Source organism: Chiloscyllium plagiosum, unplaced genomic scaffold, assembly GCF_037043375.1.
Source record: "Chiloscyllium plagiosum isolate Xiang-an unplaced genomic scaffold, Cpla_swu_hap1 HiC_scaffold_10, whole genome shotgun sequence".
NCBI lineage: Eukaryota > Metazoa > Chordata > Chondrichthyes > Orectolobiformes > Hemiscylliidae > Chiloscyllium > Chiloscyllium plagiosum.
Genome location: NW_028270148.1, coordinates 54634537 through 54654345, shown reverse-complemented (window position 1 = coordinate 54654345; position 19809 = coordinate 54634537). Strand labels below are relative to the sequence as shown.

At 44.8% G+C, this 19809-nt stretch overlaps 1 protein-coding gene across 1 annotated transcript in view; it reads left to right on the top strand.

Moving 5' to 3' along the window:
• Positions 1-18223: 18223 nt before the first annotated feature.
• Positions 18224-19809, top strand: part of dusp10 (dual specificity phosphatase 10) — a 35972-nt gene continuing 34386 nt past the window's right edge. Inside the window, exons 1-2 of the mRNA XM_043695903.2 lie at positions 18224-18380; positions 18712-19671. Of these exons, the coding sequence (XP_043551838.2) occupies positions 18759-19671 (913 nt within the window). The 5' untranslated portion in view covers positions 18224-18380; positions 18712-18758. The remainder of the gene's footprint in view (positions 18381-18711; positions 19672-19809) is intronic.

Here is a 19809-nt window from a genome sequence, read left to right as displayed (position 1 = left end):
CAAGAATTCGCCATATCAGGTGACTCCAGCTCTCCACTTACTGCAAAGATCCTCCTTGATACTGAGCACAGCATCCATGGGCAAGATCCATGGGCACCAGCCGCACACACTCCTCACATCCAATATTTACCAAACCCTCAGGAACTCCATAGCACTGCTCTGATCCACTTGCAGGTTGCTTAGGAAGGACCAACCTGTGTTACAGTATGTATCAATAATTAGCATTAAAAAACGCTTTTCTTGTAGGGACAGACACCCAGCACAGGGATTGGATCACCTGCTCAATTGCTTGGTCACTTAGTGCCTACCTGCACGCTTGCAGCATCTACATCATAAAGTCATAGAGATGTATAACATGGAAACAGACCCTTCAGTCCAACCTGTCCATGCCGGCCAGATATCCCAACCCAATCTAGTCCCACCTGCCAGCACCCGGCCCATATACCTCCAAATCCTTCCTATTCATACACCCATCCAAATGCCTCTTAAATGTTGCAATTGTACCAGCCTCCACCACATCCTCTGGCAGCTCATTTCATACACATACCATTCTCTGCATGAAATATTTGCCCCTTAGGTCTCTTTCATATCTTTCCCCTCTCACCCTAAATCTATGCCCTCTAGTTCTGGACTCCCCGACCCCAGGGAAAAGACTTTGTCTATTTATCCTATCCATGCCCCTCATAATTTTGTAAACTTTATAAGGTCACCCCTCAGCCTCCGACGCTCCAGGGAAAACAGCCCCAGCCTGTTCCACCTCTCCCTATAGCTCAAATCCTCCAACCCTGGCAACATCCTCGTAAATCTTTTCTGAACACTTTCAAGTTTCACAACATCTTTCCGATAGGAAGGAGACCAGAATTGCATGCAATATTCCAACAGTGGCCTAACCAATGTACTGTACAGCCGCAACATGACCTCCCAACTCTTGTACTCAGTACTCTGACCAATAAAAGAAAGCATACCAAACACCTTCTTCACTATCCTATCTACTTGCAACTCCACTTTCAAGGAGCTATGAACCTGCACTCCAAGGTCTCTTTGTTCAGCAACACTCCCTAGGACCTTACCATTCAGTGTACAAGTCCTGCTAAGATTTGCTTACCCAAAATGCAGCACCTCGCATTTATCTGAATTAAACTCTATCTGCCACTTCTCAGCCCATTGGCCCATCTGATCCAGATCCTGTTGTAATCTGATGTAACCCTCTTCACTCCAATTTTGGTGTCATCTGCAGACTTACTAACCATATCTCTTATGTAAATGACAAAAAGTAGAGTACCCAGCACCGATCCCTGTGGCACTCCACTGGTCACAGGCTTCCAGTCTGAAAAACAACCCTCCACCACCACCCTCTGTCCTCTACCTTTGAGCCAGTTCTGTATCCAAATGACTAGTTCTCCCTGTATTCCGCAAGTTTTAACCTTGCTAATCAGTCTCCCATAGGGAACCTTATCGAACGCCTTACTGAAGTCCATATAGACCACATCTACTGCTCTACCTTCGTCAATCTTCTTTGTTACTTCTTCAAAAAATTCAATCAAGTTTGTGAGACATGATTTCCCATGCACAAAGCCATGTTGACTATCCCAATCAGCTCTTGCCTTTCCAAATACATGTACATCCTCAGGATTCCCTCCAACAACTTGCCCACCACTGAGGTCAGGCTCCCCGGTCTATAGTTCCCTGGCTTGTCTTTACTGCCCTTCTTAAACAGTGGCACCACGTTTGGCAACCTCCAGTCTTCCGGCACCTCATCTGTGACTATCAATGATACAAGACGCCCAGCAATCACTTCTCTAGCTTCCCACAGAGTTCTTGGGTGCACCTAATCAGGTCCTGGGGATTTATCCACCTTTAAACGTTTCAAAACATCCAGCACTTCCTCCTCTGTAATACGGACATTTTGCAAGATGTCACTATCTATTTCCCTACAGTCTATATCTTCCATATCCTTTTCCACAGTAAATACTGATGCAAAATATTCATTTAGTATCTCCCCCATTTTCTGTGGCTCCACACAAAGCTGATCTTTGAGGGGCCCTATTCTCTCCATAGTTACCCTTTTGTCCTTAATATATTTGTAAAAACCCTTTGGATTCTCCTTAATTCTATTTGCCAAAGCTACCTCATGACTCCTTTTTGCCCTCCTGATTTCCCTCTTAAGTATACTCCTACTTCCTTTGTGCTCTTCTCAGAATTCACTTGATCTATCCTGACTATAGCTGACATATGCTTCCTTCTTTTTCTTAACCAAACCCTCAATTTCTTTAGTCATCCAGCATTCCGTATACCTACCAGCCTTTCCTTTCACCCTAACGGGAATATACTTTCTCTGGATTCTCGTTATCTCATTTCTGAAGGCTTTCCATTTTCCAGCCGTCCCTTTATCTGCGAACATCTGCCTCCAATCAGCTTTCGAAAGTTCTTGCCTAATACCGTCAAAATTGGTCTTTCTCCAATTTAGAACTTCAACTTTTAGATCTGGTCTATCCTTTTCCATCACTATTTTAAAACAAATAGAATTGCGGTCGCTGGCCCCAAAGTGCTCCCCTACTGACACCTCAGTCACCTGCCCTGCCTTATTTCCCAAGAGTAGGTCAAGTTTTGCACCTTCTCTAGTAGGTACGTCCACATACTGAATCAGAGCTTTTTTTTGTACTCAGTTAACAAATTCCTCTCCATCTAAACGTTTAACACTATGGCAGTCGCAGTCGATATTTGGAAAGTTAAAATCCCCTACCATAACTACCCTATTACTCTTACAGATAGCTGAGATCTCCTTACAAGTTTGTTTCTCAATTTCCCTCTGACTATTAGGGGGTCTATAATACAATCCCAATAAGGTGATCATCCCTTTCTTATTTCTCAGTTGCACCCAAATAACTTCCCTGGATGTATTTCCGGGAATATCCTCCCTCAGCACTGCTGTAATGCTATCCCTTATCAAAAATGCCACTCCCCCTCCTCTCTTGCCTCCCTTTCTATCCTTCCTGTAGCATTTGTATCCTGGAACATTAAGCTGCCAGTCCTGCCCATCCCTGAGCCATGTTTCCGTAATTGCTATGATATCCCAGTCCCATGTTCCTAACCATGCCCTGAGTTCATCTGCCTTCCCTGTTCGGTTCTTGCATTGAAATAAATGCAGTTTAATTTATTAGTCCTACCTTGTCCCTGCCTGCCCTGACTGTTTGACTCACTTCTGTTCTCAACTGTACTAGTCTCAGATCGATCTCTTTCCTCACTATCTCCCTGGATCCCTCCCCTGCTCCCCCCCTCCACTCCCCCCCCCCCCCCACCCCACCTCTTGCCTTGCCAAGTAATGCCATGCCTGTTAGCGCAGTGGCAGTTCAGTCAGAGCCTAAATGCTATCAGCATTGTCATACTGCTGCTCCTTTGCACAGGTACATTTAGCTGCACATCATGCTTCTCAGTTGTGATCTGTCTGTGTTGGGGACTATTTCTGTATGGCACACCAAGACATCAACATAATGCTTATAGCATACGTTAGCTGTCTGCACAGCAAACACACTGCATACTTATTCAGCCAAATAGCCATGTCAGAAATGGGAGTGGGCTAGTCCTCAGTCCAGTAAAGGGAGGACTGCTGTCAGCGCATTAGAGACCATGGTAAGTTACAGGAGTGGATGGTATTGGCAGCGACCACCACTGTGGTCTCCTCAGGTGAAAGTGCTGTGGAACAGGGTGGGAATCGTCAAATTATAAGGAGGCAGGGAGAACAGTTGGACACAAAGTTCAATGTGTTGGGTCTCCACATGAGGAGAATGGGCAGTAGTGTGCTGTCAGAATAGTGTGAGGTAAAGGGGACACGGAGACTCCTGGAGGTAATCTTGTGACCAGGCAGAAACTGGTGCTACTGGCTCTGCCATCACTTGCCATTCACTGGATGGTAACTTCAACTGGAAAATGACTGGGACAATGGTCAGGGTGGGGTGGGCACAGTCAGTATCAGTTGGATGGACACTAGAACATTGGAAGGGGCAAATACATGAAACAAGAATTTGCAAACTCCAGCTACAATTAATTTCAATCATTTCATCATCCATTTGCAAAGCATGCAGAGTGAATGCGCTTAATATTCAAATATTGGTCAATGGTGATTTGCATGATACTACTGTTATTTTGCAAATTGAAAACTGGCATCTCAGTGATGCAAATGTTAATGGCAATGGCTCAAAAAGAGGGAAATCCTGGCCAAGAGTGATGCATAACCTGGGATGTTTCCAAAGACATTAGGACAGACTCTACTAAACAAAATAGATGAGTTTCATGCTTGTGGGTCTGGGGTGGACAGGGGTTGGAGCTTTTGTTTTATTTCTTATGTTCCTAACATTGGTCATTTTCCAGCAAGAGCCAAGTACACAACCATGAATGAGATGTTGGCTGCTGCAGCTCCCTTGCTAAGAAGGTAAAAGCAGATGTAGAGGGACAGAGGCTGCCAGCAAGTTTAGGAGCAGCAGCAACAGGCTGCTGCCAAGGTCAAGAAGCACCCAGCTCAAGCAGAGTGTGCAGAGGCATGAGGTTCAAAGGAAGACCAGAGATTTTCACTTCTGTCTCCATTTCCTTGGGATGATCAGGATGCAGTGTCGATGCAGGTTCGGTATGTACCGGGACACTGCGAAAGAACTATGCCAAAATGACAGCAGGGCCTAAAGACTGGACGAATGGCAGGCAACCTATTCTAATGATTGCAAAGGTGACAGACACTCTGAACTTCTATGTTACTGTCTTTCAGGGAGCCACATGTGGCCTGTGTGGGATCTCTCAGTCATGTACCAACAAACACACCAGGACAGTGAGCAATTCATGGTATTTCTCAATGACAAGACCTGGACTGCAGCCCAGGCAACAGGATTTAGAAACATAGCCGAGCTCCCCCAAGTACACATTTCCATTGATTTAACACACATGGTACAGAGACCAGAAGATATAGGCCGTCCAGCACATTGGGTCTGCAACGCCATTAGATCATGGCTAACATAGTTCTCAAACCCATTCTCCTGCCTTCTCCCCGTAACTCCTGATCCTCTTAATAATCAAAAACTTACCCAACTCTGTCTTAAATACATGCAATGACTTGGCCTCCATAGCATTCTGTGGCAATGAGTTCCACAGGTAAAGATATGCCACTCCTGCACTCTTATCAACTGCCATTTGAAAAACTCCCACATGTCTAATGTGGATTTACCCTCAAACAGACACCTCTAATCAACATTCTCCAGTTCCTGCCTAATACTGTTGTAGTTTACTTTGCCCAATTTAACACCTTCGTCCGAGAACTACTGGTATTCCTATCCATGAGTATCTTAAAAATCACGGTATTATGGTCATTACTCCTGAAATGCTCCTCTGCTGAAACTTCACTCACTGGCCAGGCTCATTTCCCAAAACTAGGTCCAGTATAACCCTTTCTCTGGTTGGACTATTTACATACTGTGTCAAGAAAAACTTCTTAGGAAGTGTTAAAGTAGATAAGTCCCTGCATCCTCATGGGATCTCACCGAGAGGATTCAGGGATGCAAGAGAACAAATTGTTGGAGCATTGACAAAGCATCTTCATATCCTCTTTGGCCACAGGTGAGATCTCAGAGAACTGGTGAATAACCAATGCTGTTCCATTGTTTAAGAAGGGTAACACGGGTAATCCATGAAATTACAGGTCTGTGACCCTCACGTTAGTGGTAGGAAAATTATCTCACAGCGCCTGAGACCCGGGTTCAATTCCCGCCTCAGGCGACTGACTGTGTGGAGTTTGCATGTCCTCCCCGTGTCTGCGTGGGTTTCCTCCGGGTGCTCCGGTTTCCTCCCACAGTCCAAAGATGTGCAGGTCAGGTGAATTGGCAGTGCTAAATTGCCCGTAGTGTTAGGTAAGGGGTAAATGTAGGGGTATGGGTGGGTTGCGCTTCGGCGGGTCGGTGTGGACTTGTTGGGCCGAAGGGCCTGTTTCCACACTGTAATGTAATGTAATCTAATCTAATCTAATTCTCACGTACAAGGTCTATACAGATTTAGAAGCAAATGGACTTATTGGTGATAAGTGTGCAGGGGAGGTCGTGCCTCACTAAAGTGTTGGAGTTTTTTGAGGTGGTGACGAAGATGATTGATGAGGGAAAAGTGCTTTATGTTGTCTACATGGACAAGGTCCCTCATTGCAGACTGGTACAAAATGTTAAGTCACATGGTATCAGGGACAAGCTGGCAAGATGGATACAGAACTGGCTTAGTCATTGGAGACCGACGGTAGCGGTGGAAAAATGCTTTTTGGAATGAAGGGTTGTGATGAGTGATGTTCCACAGGGATTGGTGCTGGGACGTCTGCTATTCATGGCCTACATAAATGATTTGGAGGAAAATGTAGCTGGTCTAGTTTGTAAGTTTGCAGACAATACAAAGATTGTTGGTGTTACAGGTAGTGAGGAGGATTGTCAGAGGATACAGCAGGGTATAGATCAGTTGGAGACATGGGCAGAAAATTGATCAATGGATTTAATCCAAACAAATGTGAGGTGATGCATTTTGGAAGGTCAAGTACAGGTGAACATTATACAGTGGATGGCAGAAACCGTTAGGAGCATTGATATGCAGAAGGATCTGGGTGTGCAGGTCCAAGATTACTGAAAGTTGATAAGATAGTAAAAAATGCTTATGGCATGCTTGCCTTTATTGGAAGGGACATTGAGTATAAGGGTAGACACGTTATGCTGCAGCTTTATAGAACTTTAGTGAGGTCACACATGGAATATTGCATATAGTTCTGGTCATCATCTACCAGAAGGATGTGGATGCTTTGGAGTGGGTACAGAAACAGTTTACCAGGATGTTGCATAGACTGGTTTTGTTTTCACTGAAATGCAGGAGGTTGAGGGGCAGCCTGATAGAAGTTTATAAAATTGTGAGTGGCATGGATAAATTGGAAAGAATGAGGCTTTTTCCAAGAGTGAAGGGGTCAATTACTAGTGGTCACAGGTTCAAGGTGATGGGGGTCCCAGGGTCCCAGGTTCGATCCCAGCCTTGGGTAACTGTCTGTGTGGAATTTGCACATTCTCCCTGTGTCTGTGTGGGTTTCCTCCCACAGTCACAAAGATGTGCAGGTCAGGTGTATTTGCTATGCTAAATTATCCATAGTGTTAGGTTCATTAGTCAGAGGGAAATGGGTCTGGATGGGTTACACTTCGGACAGTAAGTGTGGACTTGTTGGGCCGAAGGGCCTATTTCCACCCTGTAGGGAATCTAATCTTCCCTGCATCCGTTTAAACTTCATCAACTACAGACACAGTGTCTTCAACCGCTCATCATGTGACAAGGCATTCATCCCACAATCATTCTTATAAACTTCTCTGAGCCCCGTCCAATACCAGCATATCCTTCCTCAGATATGGGACGCAAAACTGCTCACAATATTCCAAATGTGGTCTGACCAGAGCCTTATACAACCTTGGCAGTACATCTCTGTTCTTGTATTCTAGCCCTCCTGAAATGAAAGCTAACATTGCATTTGCTTCCTAACTGCCAACTGAACCTGCATGTTAACTTTATGAGAATCCTGAAACAGGACTTGTGCTTTCTATGTTTGAAGTCTTTCCTCAGTCTGTGCTTCTATTCTTCTCACCAAGGTGCATTTTTCACAATTTCTCATATTGTATTCCATATGCTACTTCTTTTCCTACTTTCTTAGCCTGTCCAGGACCTTCTGCGACCTCCCCACTTCCTCAACACTACCCGTCCCTGTACCTATCCTTGTGTCATCTGCAAACTTAGTAACAATGCTCTCAGTTCCAACATCCAGATCATTAATGTAAAACGTGAATCGCTGTCATCCCAACACTCATCCCTGCAGAACTCCACTAGTATGAAAACAATTTCATTTATCTTCTCTCTCTCTGCCTTCTGCCAATCAGCCAATCCTCTATCCATGCTAGTCCCTAACACCACGGGTTCTTATCTTGTTTAGCAGTCTCCTGTGCATCACTTTGTCAAAGGCCTTCTGGAAATCCAAATAGATCACATCCACAGACTCTCCTTTGTCTAACTTGCTCATTACCACCTCAACGATTTCAAACAAATCTGTCAGGTACGACCACCCCTTAATGAAACAATGCTGATTCAGCCTTATTTTACCAAGTACATCGAAGTACTCCATAATCTCATCCTTAATATGACTAAGATTCAGCCCTAAGTTACAGATTTGTTGGGCCATTTGATCTGTTTCTGTATAGTAAGTTCCTCTGTCTATTTAACTACAGAATTAATAAGGAAAATGTGAAAAAAGACCTCACTAACATTATAAATAATGGACTCAGTGACAGTGCCATATCACAACATTGCTAAATTCATCAACAGGAAGTAGTTCCATTTGATTGATGTTCAGGTGATCTGTGACCACTATTACCATTTCCTGGACATGCTTGCCAGTTGCCAAACAGCTGACATGACTTCTACACCCTGAAGCACTCTCATGAATCTGGTTTGTTTGAGGGTCCAGGTCCCTTGCAAGGTTGGTTCTTAGGGATAAGGGTGATCCATTGCAACCGTGATTGATGACACATTGAACAACTGTTAAATACTTTGACCAGTGCCACAGTGGAGCAGATGATAGAAATGCTGAAGATAAGACTCAGCTGCTTGGGATAGGATAGGGGTCAGTATAGACCGCACAGGATGTGCTGCACCACCCTGGATTGCTGTGCTCTGCACAATTGAAGCAAGTGACAAAGCGATGGGATGGATGTGAAGGAACTGAGAGGAGAATGAGGACAATGGGGAGGAGGAAACTTTCCTTGTGCATGTCAGAACTTAGCTGTTTTCTGTGTTACAAGTAAAACGGGATTTAATTGTTACCTTGTTCCAGCAGATGAGAGCTGGGTGCAGCAGATCATCATGGAATGTTAAATAGTTGCTGGTCATCAGCATTTAGTTTGCATTGATGAGGTGAACTGCATCCTCTATTCACTTTATATGCATTTGCATTTCCTGAATTCAAATTGAAGCTCATCTTTGGAATTGTCTGATTACTCGCTTGGAAGTGATGTTCTTCTATTGGGCAATGACAAATGTCAGTGGGGAGGAAAAATGGTGACCTAGAGAAGGCATTTAGAGAAGATGTTGTTAAGGACAGGTAAACTAGCCTTTGGTTAAACAATGACTTTGGTTCCAGTACTAAGAAACATCAGCTGTGAGGATAGAGTGAAGAAGTTGGGACTGTTCTCCTTTGAGAGGAGAAGGCTGTGAAGAGATTTGATACAGAGTTTCAAAATCAAAAGCAGGTTGAACAGAATAGATTGGGAGAAGCTGTTCCAGTTTGTAGAAGGAACAAGAATGTAAAGGCATTGATTTAAAGTGATGTGCAAAGAAGGAAGATGGATGTGAGAAAAAACATTTCCACACAGTAGTATTTAAAGTACGGAATGCACTGCCTGGAAATGTGATGGAGGCATGTTCAATTGAGGATTTCAAAAGGGTATTGGATGATTAATTGGATAGAAATGGTGTGCAAGGGTATGACAAAAACATCGGAGATTGGCACTAAACAGGGATGCTTGTGTGAAAAGCAAATGCAGGCATGATAGGCCAAATGGCCACCTTCCATGCTGTAGCAATTCTGTGACTTTATGAGTCCCGAGCAGTGTGGCTTTGTGGCTGCTGTGTTATTACATTGCCAGTGAGGGGTAACACCAGGTTGCTAAAGTTTGCCCGGGTGCACAGCAGCCTTTTTAAAATGCCAGATATGCCGGTTTTTCAGCCAATATCCAGTGATTGGTGAGTTGTTTCAGAAACAGCAAGTGTTGAGACGGGGTTAGAATCCAGCAAGAGGAATACCAAGGGGCAGGGAAAGTTGGGAATGAGGTGATTTTGATAAGACATAGTTAGAGATCTGGCTAGACATCACAGCAAAAAAATCCCTCCAAGAACGTGCATGACTGATATTCTGCCAAACAATGTAAGATTTAGCCATAAGTTACAATTTTATTGCACAGAGAATGAATCACAACTGTACGAACTACAGAACATGACAGGCTTGTGGGGCCATTCAACCAGTTCCCATCCTGTAAGTTCATGTAATCTATTTAGTTAGAGTCAGAGTCATAGAGATGTACAGCACAGAAACAGGCCCTTTGGTCCAACTCATCCATACCGACCAGATATCCCAACCCAATCTAGTCCCACCTGTCAGCACCCGGCCCATATCCCTCCAAACCCTTCCTATTCATATACCCATCCAGATGCCTTTTAAATGTTGCAATTGTATTAGCCTCCAACACTTCCTATGGCAGCTCATTCCATACACATAACACGTAAGGGTGGCACGGTGGCTCAGTGGTTAGCACTGTTGCCTCACAGCACCAGGGTCTCAGGTTCGATTCCAGCCTTGGGTAACTGTCTGTGTGGAGTTTGCACATTCTCCCTGTGTCTGCGTGGGTTCCTCCGGGTGCTCCCATTTCCTCCCACAGTCCAAAGATGTGCAGGTCAGGTGAATTGGCCATGATAAATTGCCCATAGTGTTAGGTGCATTAGTCAGAGGGAAATGGGTCTGGGTGGGTTACTCTTCGGAGGGTCGGTGTGGATTTGTTGGGCCAAAGTGCCTGTTTCCACACTGTAGGGAATCTAATAAAATAAAAACCCTCTGCGCAAAAATGTTGCCTCTTAGGTCCCTTTTATATCTTTCCCCTCTCACCCTAAACCTATGACCTCTAGTTCTGGACTCCTCCACTTCAAGGAAAAGACTTTGTCTATTTACCCTATCCATGCCCCTCATGATTTTATAAACCTCTATAAGGTCACTCCTCAGCCTCTGAAGCTCCAGGGAAAACAGCCCCAGCCTATTGAACCTCTCCCTAAAGCTCAAATCCCCCAACCCTGGTAACATCCTTGTAAATCTTTTCTGAACCCTTTCAAGTTTCACAACACCCTTCTGACAGGAAGGAGACCAGAATCGCATGCAATATTCCAAAAGTGGCCAAATCAATATCCTGTACAGCCGCAACATGACCTCCCAACTCCTGTACTCAATACTCTGACTAATAAAGGAAAGCATACCAAATGCCTTCTTCACTACCCGATCTACCTGCAATTCTACTTTCAAGGAGCTATGAACCTGCACTCCAAAGTCTCTTTGTTCAGCAACACTCCCTAGGACCTTACCATTAAGTGCATAAGCCCTGCTAAGATTTGCTTTCCCAAAATGTAGCCCCTTGCATTTATCTCAATTAAACCTCATCTGCCACTCCTCAGCCCATTGGCCCATCTGATCAAGATCCCATTGTAATCCAAGGTAACCTTCTTCGTTGTCCACCACACCTCTAATTTTGGTGTCATCTGCAAACTTACTAACTGTACATCTTATGCACATTTCCAAATAATTTATATAAATGATGAAAAGTAGTGGACACAGCAACAATCCATGTGGCACTCCACTGGTCATAGGCCTCCAGTCTAAAAACAACCCTCCACCACCATCCCCTGTCTTCTACCTTTGAGCCAGTTCTGTATCCAAATGACTAGTTGTCCTTGTATTGCAAGAGATCTAACCTTGCCAACCAGCCTCCCAGCCAACCAGTTGTCGAACGCCTTACTGAAGTCCACATAGATCTCATCCACCACTCTGCCCTCATCAATTCTCTTTGTTACTTCTTCAAAAAACTCAATCAAATTTATGAGACATGATTTCCCATGCATAAAGCCATGTTGACTATCCCGAATCAGTCCTTGCCTTTCCAAATACATGTACATCCTGTCCCTCAGGATTCCCTGCAACAACTTGCCCACCACTGACGTCAGGCTCACTGATCTATAGTTCCCTGGCTTGTTCTTACCACCCTTCTTAAACAGTGGCACCATGTTAGCCAACCTCCAGTCTTCCAGCACCTCACCTGTGACTATCGATGATACAAATATCTCAGCAAGGGGCCCAGCAATCACTTCTCTAGCTTTCCACAGAGTTCCAGGGTACACCTGATCAACTCATGGGCACTTATCCACCTTTATAGGTTCCAAGACATCCAGCACTTCCTTCTCTGTAATATGGGCATTTTTCAAGATGTCACCAACTATTTCCCTACATTCTACACCTTTCATCTCCTTTTCCACAGTAAATACTGATGCAAAATACTCATTTAGTATCTCCCCCATCTCCTGTGGCTCCACATAAAGGCCGCCTTGCTGATCTTTGAGGGGCCCTATTCTCTCCCTAGTTACCCTTATGTCCTTAATGTATTTGTAAAAACCCTTTGGATTCTCCTTAATTCTATTTGCCAAAGCTATCTCATGTCCCCTTTTTGCCCTCCTGATTTCCCTCTTAAATGTATTCCTACCGCCTTTGTACTCTTCTAAGGATTCACTTGATCTCTGCTGTTTGCACCTGACATTTTCTTCACCAAACTCTCAATTTCATCAGTCATCCAGCATTCCCTACACCTACCAGCCTTTCCTTTCACCCTAACAGGAATATACTGTCTCTGGGCTCTCGTTATCTCAATTCTGAATGCTTCCCATTTTCCAGCCGTCCCTTTACCTGCGAACATCTGCCCCCCAATCAGCTTTTGAAAGTTCTAGCCTTATGCTGTCAAAATTAGCCTTGCTCCAATTTCAAACTTGAATTTTTAGACCTGGTCTACCTTTTCCTTCACTATTTTAGAACTAATCGAATTACGGTTGCTGGCTCCTAAGAGTTCCTCCAATGACACCCCAGTCACCTGCCCGGCCTTATTTCCCAAGAGTAGGTCAAGATTTGCACCTTCTCTAGTAGGTACATCCACATACTGAATCAGAAAATTTTCTTGTACACACTTAATAAATTCCTCTCCATTTAACCCTTAACACTATGCAGTCTCAGTCTATGTTTGGAAAGTTAAAATCCCCTGAAGAAGGGCTTATGCCCGAAACGTCGATTCTCCTGCTCCTTGGATGCTGCCTGACCTGCTGCGCTTTTCCAGCAACACATTTTTCAGCTCTGATCTCCAGCATCTGCAGTCCTCACTTTCTTCAAGTTAAAATCCCCTACCATAACCACCCTATTATTCTTACAGATAACTGAGATCTCCTTACAAATTTGCTTCTCAATTTCCTGCTAACTATGAGAGGGTCTATAAAACACAATCCCAATAAGGTGATCATCCCTTTCTTATTTCTCAGTTCAATCCAAGTAACTTCTCTGGATGTATTTCCGTGAATATCCTCCCTCAGTACAGTTGAAATACTATCCCATATCAAAAACACCACTCCCCCTCTTCTCTTGCTTCCCTTTCTGTCCTTCCTGTTGCATTTGTATCCTGAAACATTAAGCTGCCAGTCTTTTCCATCCCTGAGCCATGTTTCTGTATTTGCTATTCCCAGTCCCTGTTCCTAACCATGCGCTGAGTTCATCTGCCTTCCCTGTTGCATTGAAATAAATGCAGTGTAATTTATCAGTCCTATCTTATTCTCTGCTTTGTCCCTGCCTGCTCTGACTGTTTGACTCACTTCTTTTCTCAACTGTACCAGTCTTAGATTGATCTCTTTCCTCACTATCTTCCTGCCCACACCCTCCCCCCCCCCAACACACACACACACACACACCTTACTTGTTAAGTCCTCCCGAGCAGCTCTGTCAAATCTCCCTGCCGTATATTAGTCCCCTTCCAATTTAGGTGCAATCCGTCCTTCTCGTGCCAGTTCACTTTTACCCCAGAAGAGATTCCAATGATCCAAAAAGTGAATCCTTCTTCCATACCAGCTCCTCAGCCATGCATTCATCTTCTCCATCCTCCTATTCCTGCCTTCACTGTTTTGTAGCACCAGGAGTAATCCAGATATTACTCCTCTCGAGGACCTCCTTTTTAAATTCCTGCCTAACTCCCTATAATCTCCCTTAAGAATCTCATCCTTTTTGCTTCCTATGTCATTGGTTTCAATGTGGACAATGACCTCCTGCTGGCCCCTCTCCCCCTTGAGAACATTCTGCACCCTCACTGAGCCATCCTTGATCCTGGTACCAGGGAGGCAACACACCATTCTGATTTTTTGCAGCTGCCACAGAATTGTCTTTCTGTTCCTCGGACTGGAGAGTCCCCTAACACAATTGATCTCTTGGAACCCAATGTACCTCTCGTTGCATTAGAGCTAGTCTTGATACCAGGAACTTGGCTGTTGGTGCTATATTCCCCTGAGAATCCATCACCCCTAATTGGTAATCCAAGATGGAGGATGGGAAAAATTTCTGGCTGCAACAGGTTGCTCCTTTTTTGAGGTATTTTAGTTGTTGGAGGCGATTTCCTCGAATTCCAGGAGCAGCAATTACTGTTTTATATGCTGTTGCATTGTTTTGGAACTTTGGAGGAAAAAAAAAGTCAAAACAGAAGCTCTTTAAAAGGGAGAGGACCAGACAAAGGCAGCAATGGTCAGGCAGTGCAGGAGAGAGAGAGAGAGAGAGAGAGAGAGAGAGAGAGAAACTCATACTGCTCCCTGACACAGCAGTGAACCTGTGCAGTTACTGCCTTTGCTTTTTGAATTAATGTATCGCTGGACATCGGACTGCATCTGGGAAAACTAACAAACAGTGAAATTCACAACAGATCTCGGAGGAACCTGTTTGGGAGAGGCCACAGCATAGATACAGATAAGTGCTACTTTTAAGTGTGGCCTTACAGTAAGTCTGCAGTCGTGTGTAGAGTGGGCTCTTTCTTGATTATATGTTTTATTGGGATATGTCTCTTGATTAAACTTAAAAAATATAAGTCATAACCTTACTAGGTAACATCTTCAGTGAACCTCATGCGATCACCAACCCAAAGAAACCCAAACATATAAATAGAGAGCAGGAATTTTCAGTATTACTTCGTGTGAGATCTACCGAAGATGTTACCTAGTAAGGTAATAAAACGTCTGGAAATGAACCTTTCAGCTCAGTGAGCAAACCTACATCCAAAATCTCAACCTGAGCTACAAATCGTCTCAAAAATCAATAAGTCATAAGTATTAAGTTAGCCTGGAGCAGTGTATTGTAGATGAATAAGACAGTGCTATTTGAGGAAAACATAAATAAAGAGCTCACGAACATTACAAAGCTTTATCACAAAAAGCTTCGTGTGGCGTGGAATTTTTCTTAAAAGTCTAAATTTGAACACATAGGCTGGGAGTTTCCTCCAACCTATTCCATTCCACTGGTATAATTTTACCAGAAAAGCAACATAAACAGGGTTTATGCCAGATTTCCTTCACAATTATGTCAATGGAGTGGGAGCAGCTTTGAGGGAATTACCAATTAGAATTTCCCCCTACTTAAATGCTGGCAGTACTTTTGTTGTGAAAGATGCTTGATGATTACATCAGTTCAAGTAACATTATTTACATTTTTAAACAAACTAAAGGAAGACTTTCAATGAAACTTTGCAAAGCTTTTTTCAGTAAATAAAATACTTTCAACATGTGGTCAATGGGGCAATGAAGGAAACAATGCAACCAATTTGCATACAGCAAGTTGTGAAAATAGCAGTATGGTAATGAACAGATAAGCTGTTTTAATTATTTGAATGAGGTTTGAATATTGGTTCACGATCAGGAAGAATTCCCTTACTCTTGACAAACAATGCCACAGATTCTCTTACAGGGGATCTACTTAAAGTCTCATCTGAAATATAACAGATCCGCACCATTCCTTCAATATTGCTCTTACATTGCAGCCTATATTATGTGCTGAAGGTGCTAGAGTTGGACTTGAACCATTAGCAACCTGCACAGGAATATTTTTCACAGGAAAAAGAAACCTGCCTTTCCAAAAAAAAAATGTACAGTGAAGAGCTGCCCTTACTGCTGGTATGTAATCTCCCACCCTGAGGAACAAGAATTGGTCATTTAGCCCTTCAAGTCTGAATCATCATTCAATATCCCTTCAAATCTTCAAAGAACAAAATTCTATCAATCTCAGTTTTAAATTTAAGATCTATCTAACATCTGTTATTTGTGAAAGAGACTTCCAAATTTTAGCCATTTTTTAAAACGTAAAAGTCTTTCCAAAATTGACTCCTGATAGGTCTGGCTGGCTCCAATGTTCAGAATATGATCCCTAGTTCGAGACTCCCAACAGAAATAATTTACCTCAATTATTATTTTTATATCAATTATTTTTATTTTGCAACTGATCAAATCATCCTTAAACTTCTAAATGCCAGTGACAACAACCCGATTTTTGCATTCCTCCAACTTATTTAACCCTTGAAGTCCAGGCATCTTAGAAATCTATGTTGTACTCCTCTCAATTGATTACTCCTATTTCAGGTATGCTTGCCGGGACTGCTCACAAGCAACTAACATGCATTGTACCCATATAATATGCAGTAGTAGCAAATCCTGCCTCCTAGTGCATACATACTTCATACAGTTTAGTGAAATGTTTTCGTAGTGGGAAGAATAAACTATGTCGAAACGATTTCATGCAAAAGTTAAATGATCTCCGACGACATGCTTAATCTTTGATTTAAATAATGACATCGTGCCATGTGTTCGTTCCCATCGTCGTTAACCCAACCATTCACAGATTCTTTTAACATATTCCATAAGATTTGCCACCAAATTCAAACAACAAAAAAAGTTTTAGAAAGTATCATTTCCAGCTCGACACATCGTTTTGTTTTTGCTGTACTTTACAGGTTTTGCTAGTGAATTCGTGTCAAGTCCAATTCAAAGTTCCCAGTGCAACATTGGCGGGCTTTTTTTTAATTGCTTGCAAACACCATATGCTGTGCCGTATGCTGCTGAGGGCAGCACAACTTCGAGGTGTTACTTAATACAGGCTGGGGAGGAATACCCGGTTGCCTTGTTTTTGTTTTGCTGTCTGGTTTATCTTCAAAATTCCAACTAGTAAGTGTTGCGGAATATTGCACATTTGGAACTGTATTGAATGATTTCTTCCTGTTTTCGAAACAGGAGTGCAATTTCTTAATGAGTAACCAAATGGGTGCGAAGGGGAAAACAGGTTGAGATGACTTGGCTGTTCCTTTTCATTAAAACTGTCCCGGCAGCACTGGCCCTTGTTTCACTGGCTTTGCTTGCACGTCCACTGACGCTGTTCACATTGACTCTCGCTGCTTTCACTCTGGTTGTACTGGCCCTGTTCACACTGATTGTGGGTATACTGGCTCTGTTAACACTGGCTCTGGGTGTACTGGCTCTGTTCACACTGACTCTGGGTGTACTGGCTCTGTTCACACTGACTCTGGGTGTACTGACCCTGTTCACTGACTCTGGGTTACTGACCCTGTTCACTGACTCTGGGTGTACTGGTCCTGTTCACACTGACTCTGGTTGTACTGGCCCTGCTCATTCCTGATCAAGAGCTGAGGCCCAAATCATTGTTTATCATCCTCATCGGATGCTGCCTGACCTTTTCCAGCACGACACCGTCAACTTTGATCTCCAGCATCTGCAGTCCTCACTTTCTCCTGACTCTATTCACACTGACTCTGGGTGTATTGAGGTAAAAACAATGACTGCAGATGCTGGAAACCAGATTCTGGATCAGTGGTGCTGGAAGAGCACAGCGATTCAGGCAGCATCCGACGAGCAGCAAAATCGACGTTTCGGGCAAAAGTGTATTGACCCTGTTCACTCACTCTGATGATACTGGCCATGTTCACATTGATTCTGGGTGTACTAGCCATGTTTACACTTACTCTAGGAGTACTGACCCTGTTCACACTCACTCTGATCGTACTGTCCCTGATCACACTGACTCCAGGTGTACTGACCCTGTTCACACTCACTCTATTGGTACTGTCCCTGTTCACACTGACTCTAGGTTTATGACCCTGTTCACACTCACTCTATTGGTACTGTCCCTGTTCACACTCACTCGGATGGTACTGGCTGACCTGGTCCCGGCTGCATTGGCTCTGATTGCACGGTCAGTTTAAACTGGTATCGACTGCACCAGCCCTGGACTGGAAAGAGCGAGCAGCCCATCAATTCCGGGAGCGGCCTCGCTGCCGGCCCGCCCATTGGCTGCCAATGATGTCATAATGATGAAAACGTCGGCCGCGTCCCGACCAATGAAGGTGCGGTGTCCGTCCCCTCCCACCGGTGATTGGTCAACCAGGCAGTGGGTGGGGTATGAGGGCGTGTCAAACCCCTGGGATTCTGGGGTCGCATTGGTTGGGCGCCCTGTCCATCGGAGAGCGGGTCCCGCCCCTGTCAGGTGAAGGCGAATCGCGTTGTTATAAAAAAGTGTAGCTGAATTAAAGCGGCAGTGGCGGGGGACCAGCTGAATGAATGTAGCAAAAGAGAGAGAAAGAAACAAAAACACTACAAGTGTTGGGAAGTTTCTCTGGGAATAGATCAATAACGATTAGACAGTAAGTGCCAAGAGAACGGGAGGAGCTGCACTTTGTGATGTGAGTACATTTCTTTTCTCAATGGCCTCTTGCAGCGGATGCGGAGTGAAACCCCAGTTCCGCACAAAGTTGCTGCTCAACTTGGACTTTAAATTGCAAGCACCTCACCCAGAGAATAAGCGAGCAGTTTGTTGATTTATATTTTCTCTTTTTTTAAAAATAAAGTCGGTCCGCCAGGTTGCCCAATGAAGGCGCCCGTGCCTCGAGTTTATTTTTAGTTGCGATCCCCTTCTATTTGCGGCAGAAATAACCAATGCGTGCCTCTGAATTTATTGCTCTCCCCTCCCCTCCCTCCGCTCTGATGCTGACAGTACATTTGATCCCGTTTCAGTCCATTTCCTCCACGGATCGCCAGCAGGGCTCATCAACATCATCCTGATGCCTCCATCCCCTCTAGACGAACGGATTGTTGGGGTGGTGGCATTGCCGAGGCCGGTCAGACCGCAGGAGCTCCATCTCCGTTTGGATCACACCTACGTGGCGGCTTCACCACCTCCTCCTCCTCCTCCTTCTCGTCCCGGAGCGGTGAGTCCGGCAGCTGGCCATCCGAAAGCTCAGAGCCTGGCGGAGGCGGCGGCTCCGCTCCCGTCCCGAAGCGGCAACTTTCCGTATATGCCATCATCTAACGGCTCGGTGCGCTCCCTGTCCTGCGGATGCAGCGGCGCTAGTTGCTGCACGGTGAGCACCTACCCCCCCAACAAGGGCGACCCGAGCCCGGGCTCGGTGGTGGGCGGCAGCCACCCTCTACCAGCCCCAGCGGCGGCGGCTGCTGCTGCTGCCTCCGCCACCAAACCCGGCTGCCCTTCGTGCGCCGGCAGCCCGATGGTGAGCGGCAATGAGAACGGCGGCTCTGCCAGCCCCCCGGCTCCCGGAGTCGGAGGGAGCCCGTCCCCTCCGGCCGCTGCGGCCGTCCGCACCATCCCCCCGGCCGAGCTGGCCAAGAAACTGACCAAAAGCGGCGGCATCAAGGGCCCCCCGTCTCAGAGCCAGGGTCCGGTCATCATCGACTGTCGCCCCTTCATGGAATACAACAAGAGCCACATCCAGGGAGCCGTCCACATCAACTGCTCGGACAAGATCAGCAGGAGGAGGCTGCAGCAGGGCAAGATCACCGTCTTGGATCTCATCTCCTGCAGGGAAGGCAAGGACTCCTATAAAAGGATATTCTCCAAGGAGATAATAGTTTATGATGAGAACACTATTGAGCCCAACCGGGTGCTGCCCTCTCAGCCACTCCACATAGTGCTGGAATCGTTGAAACGAGAAGGCAAGGATCCGCTGGTTTTAAAAGGTAGACCTTTCATTTTTTTTTCTAAAATAAGGAAGTTATTTTTTTTTTAACGATCGGAGGTTTCCAGAGTTGTTGTTAGGGTCAAGTATAAAGCAGGCACAGAGAGATTCGCTGCCTTCACAGTTTTGCTTCGAAAAG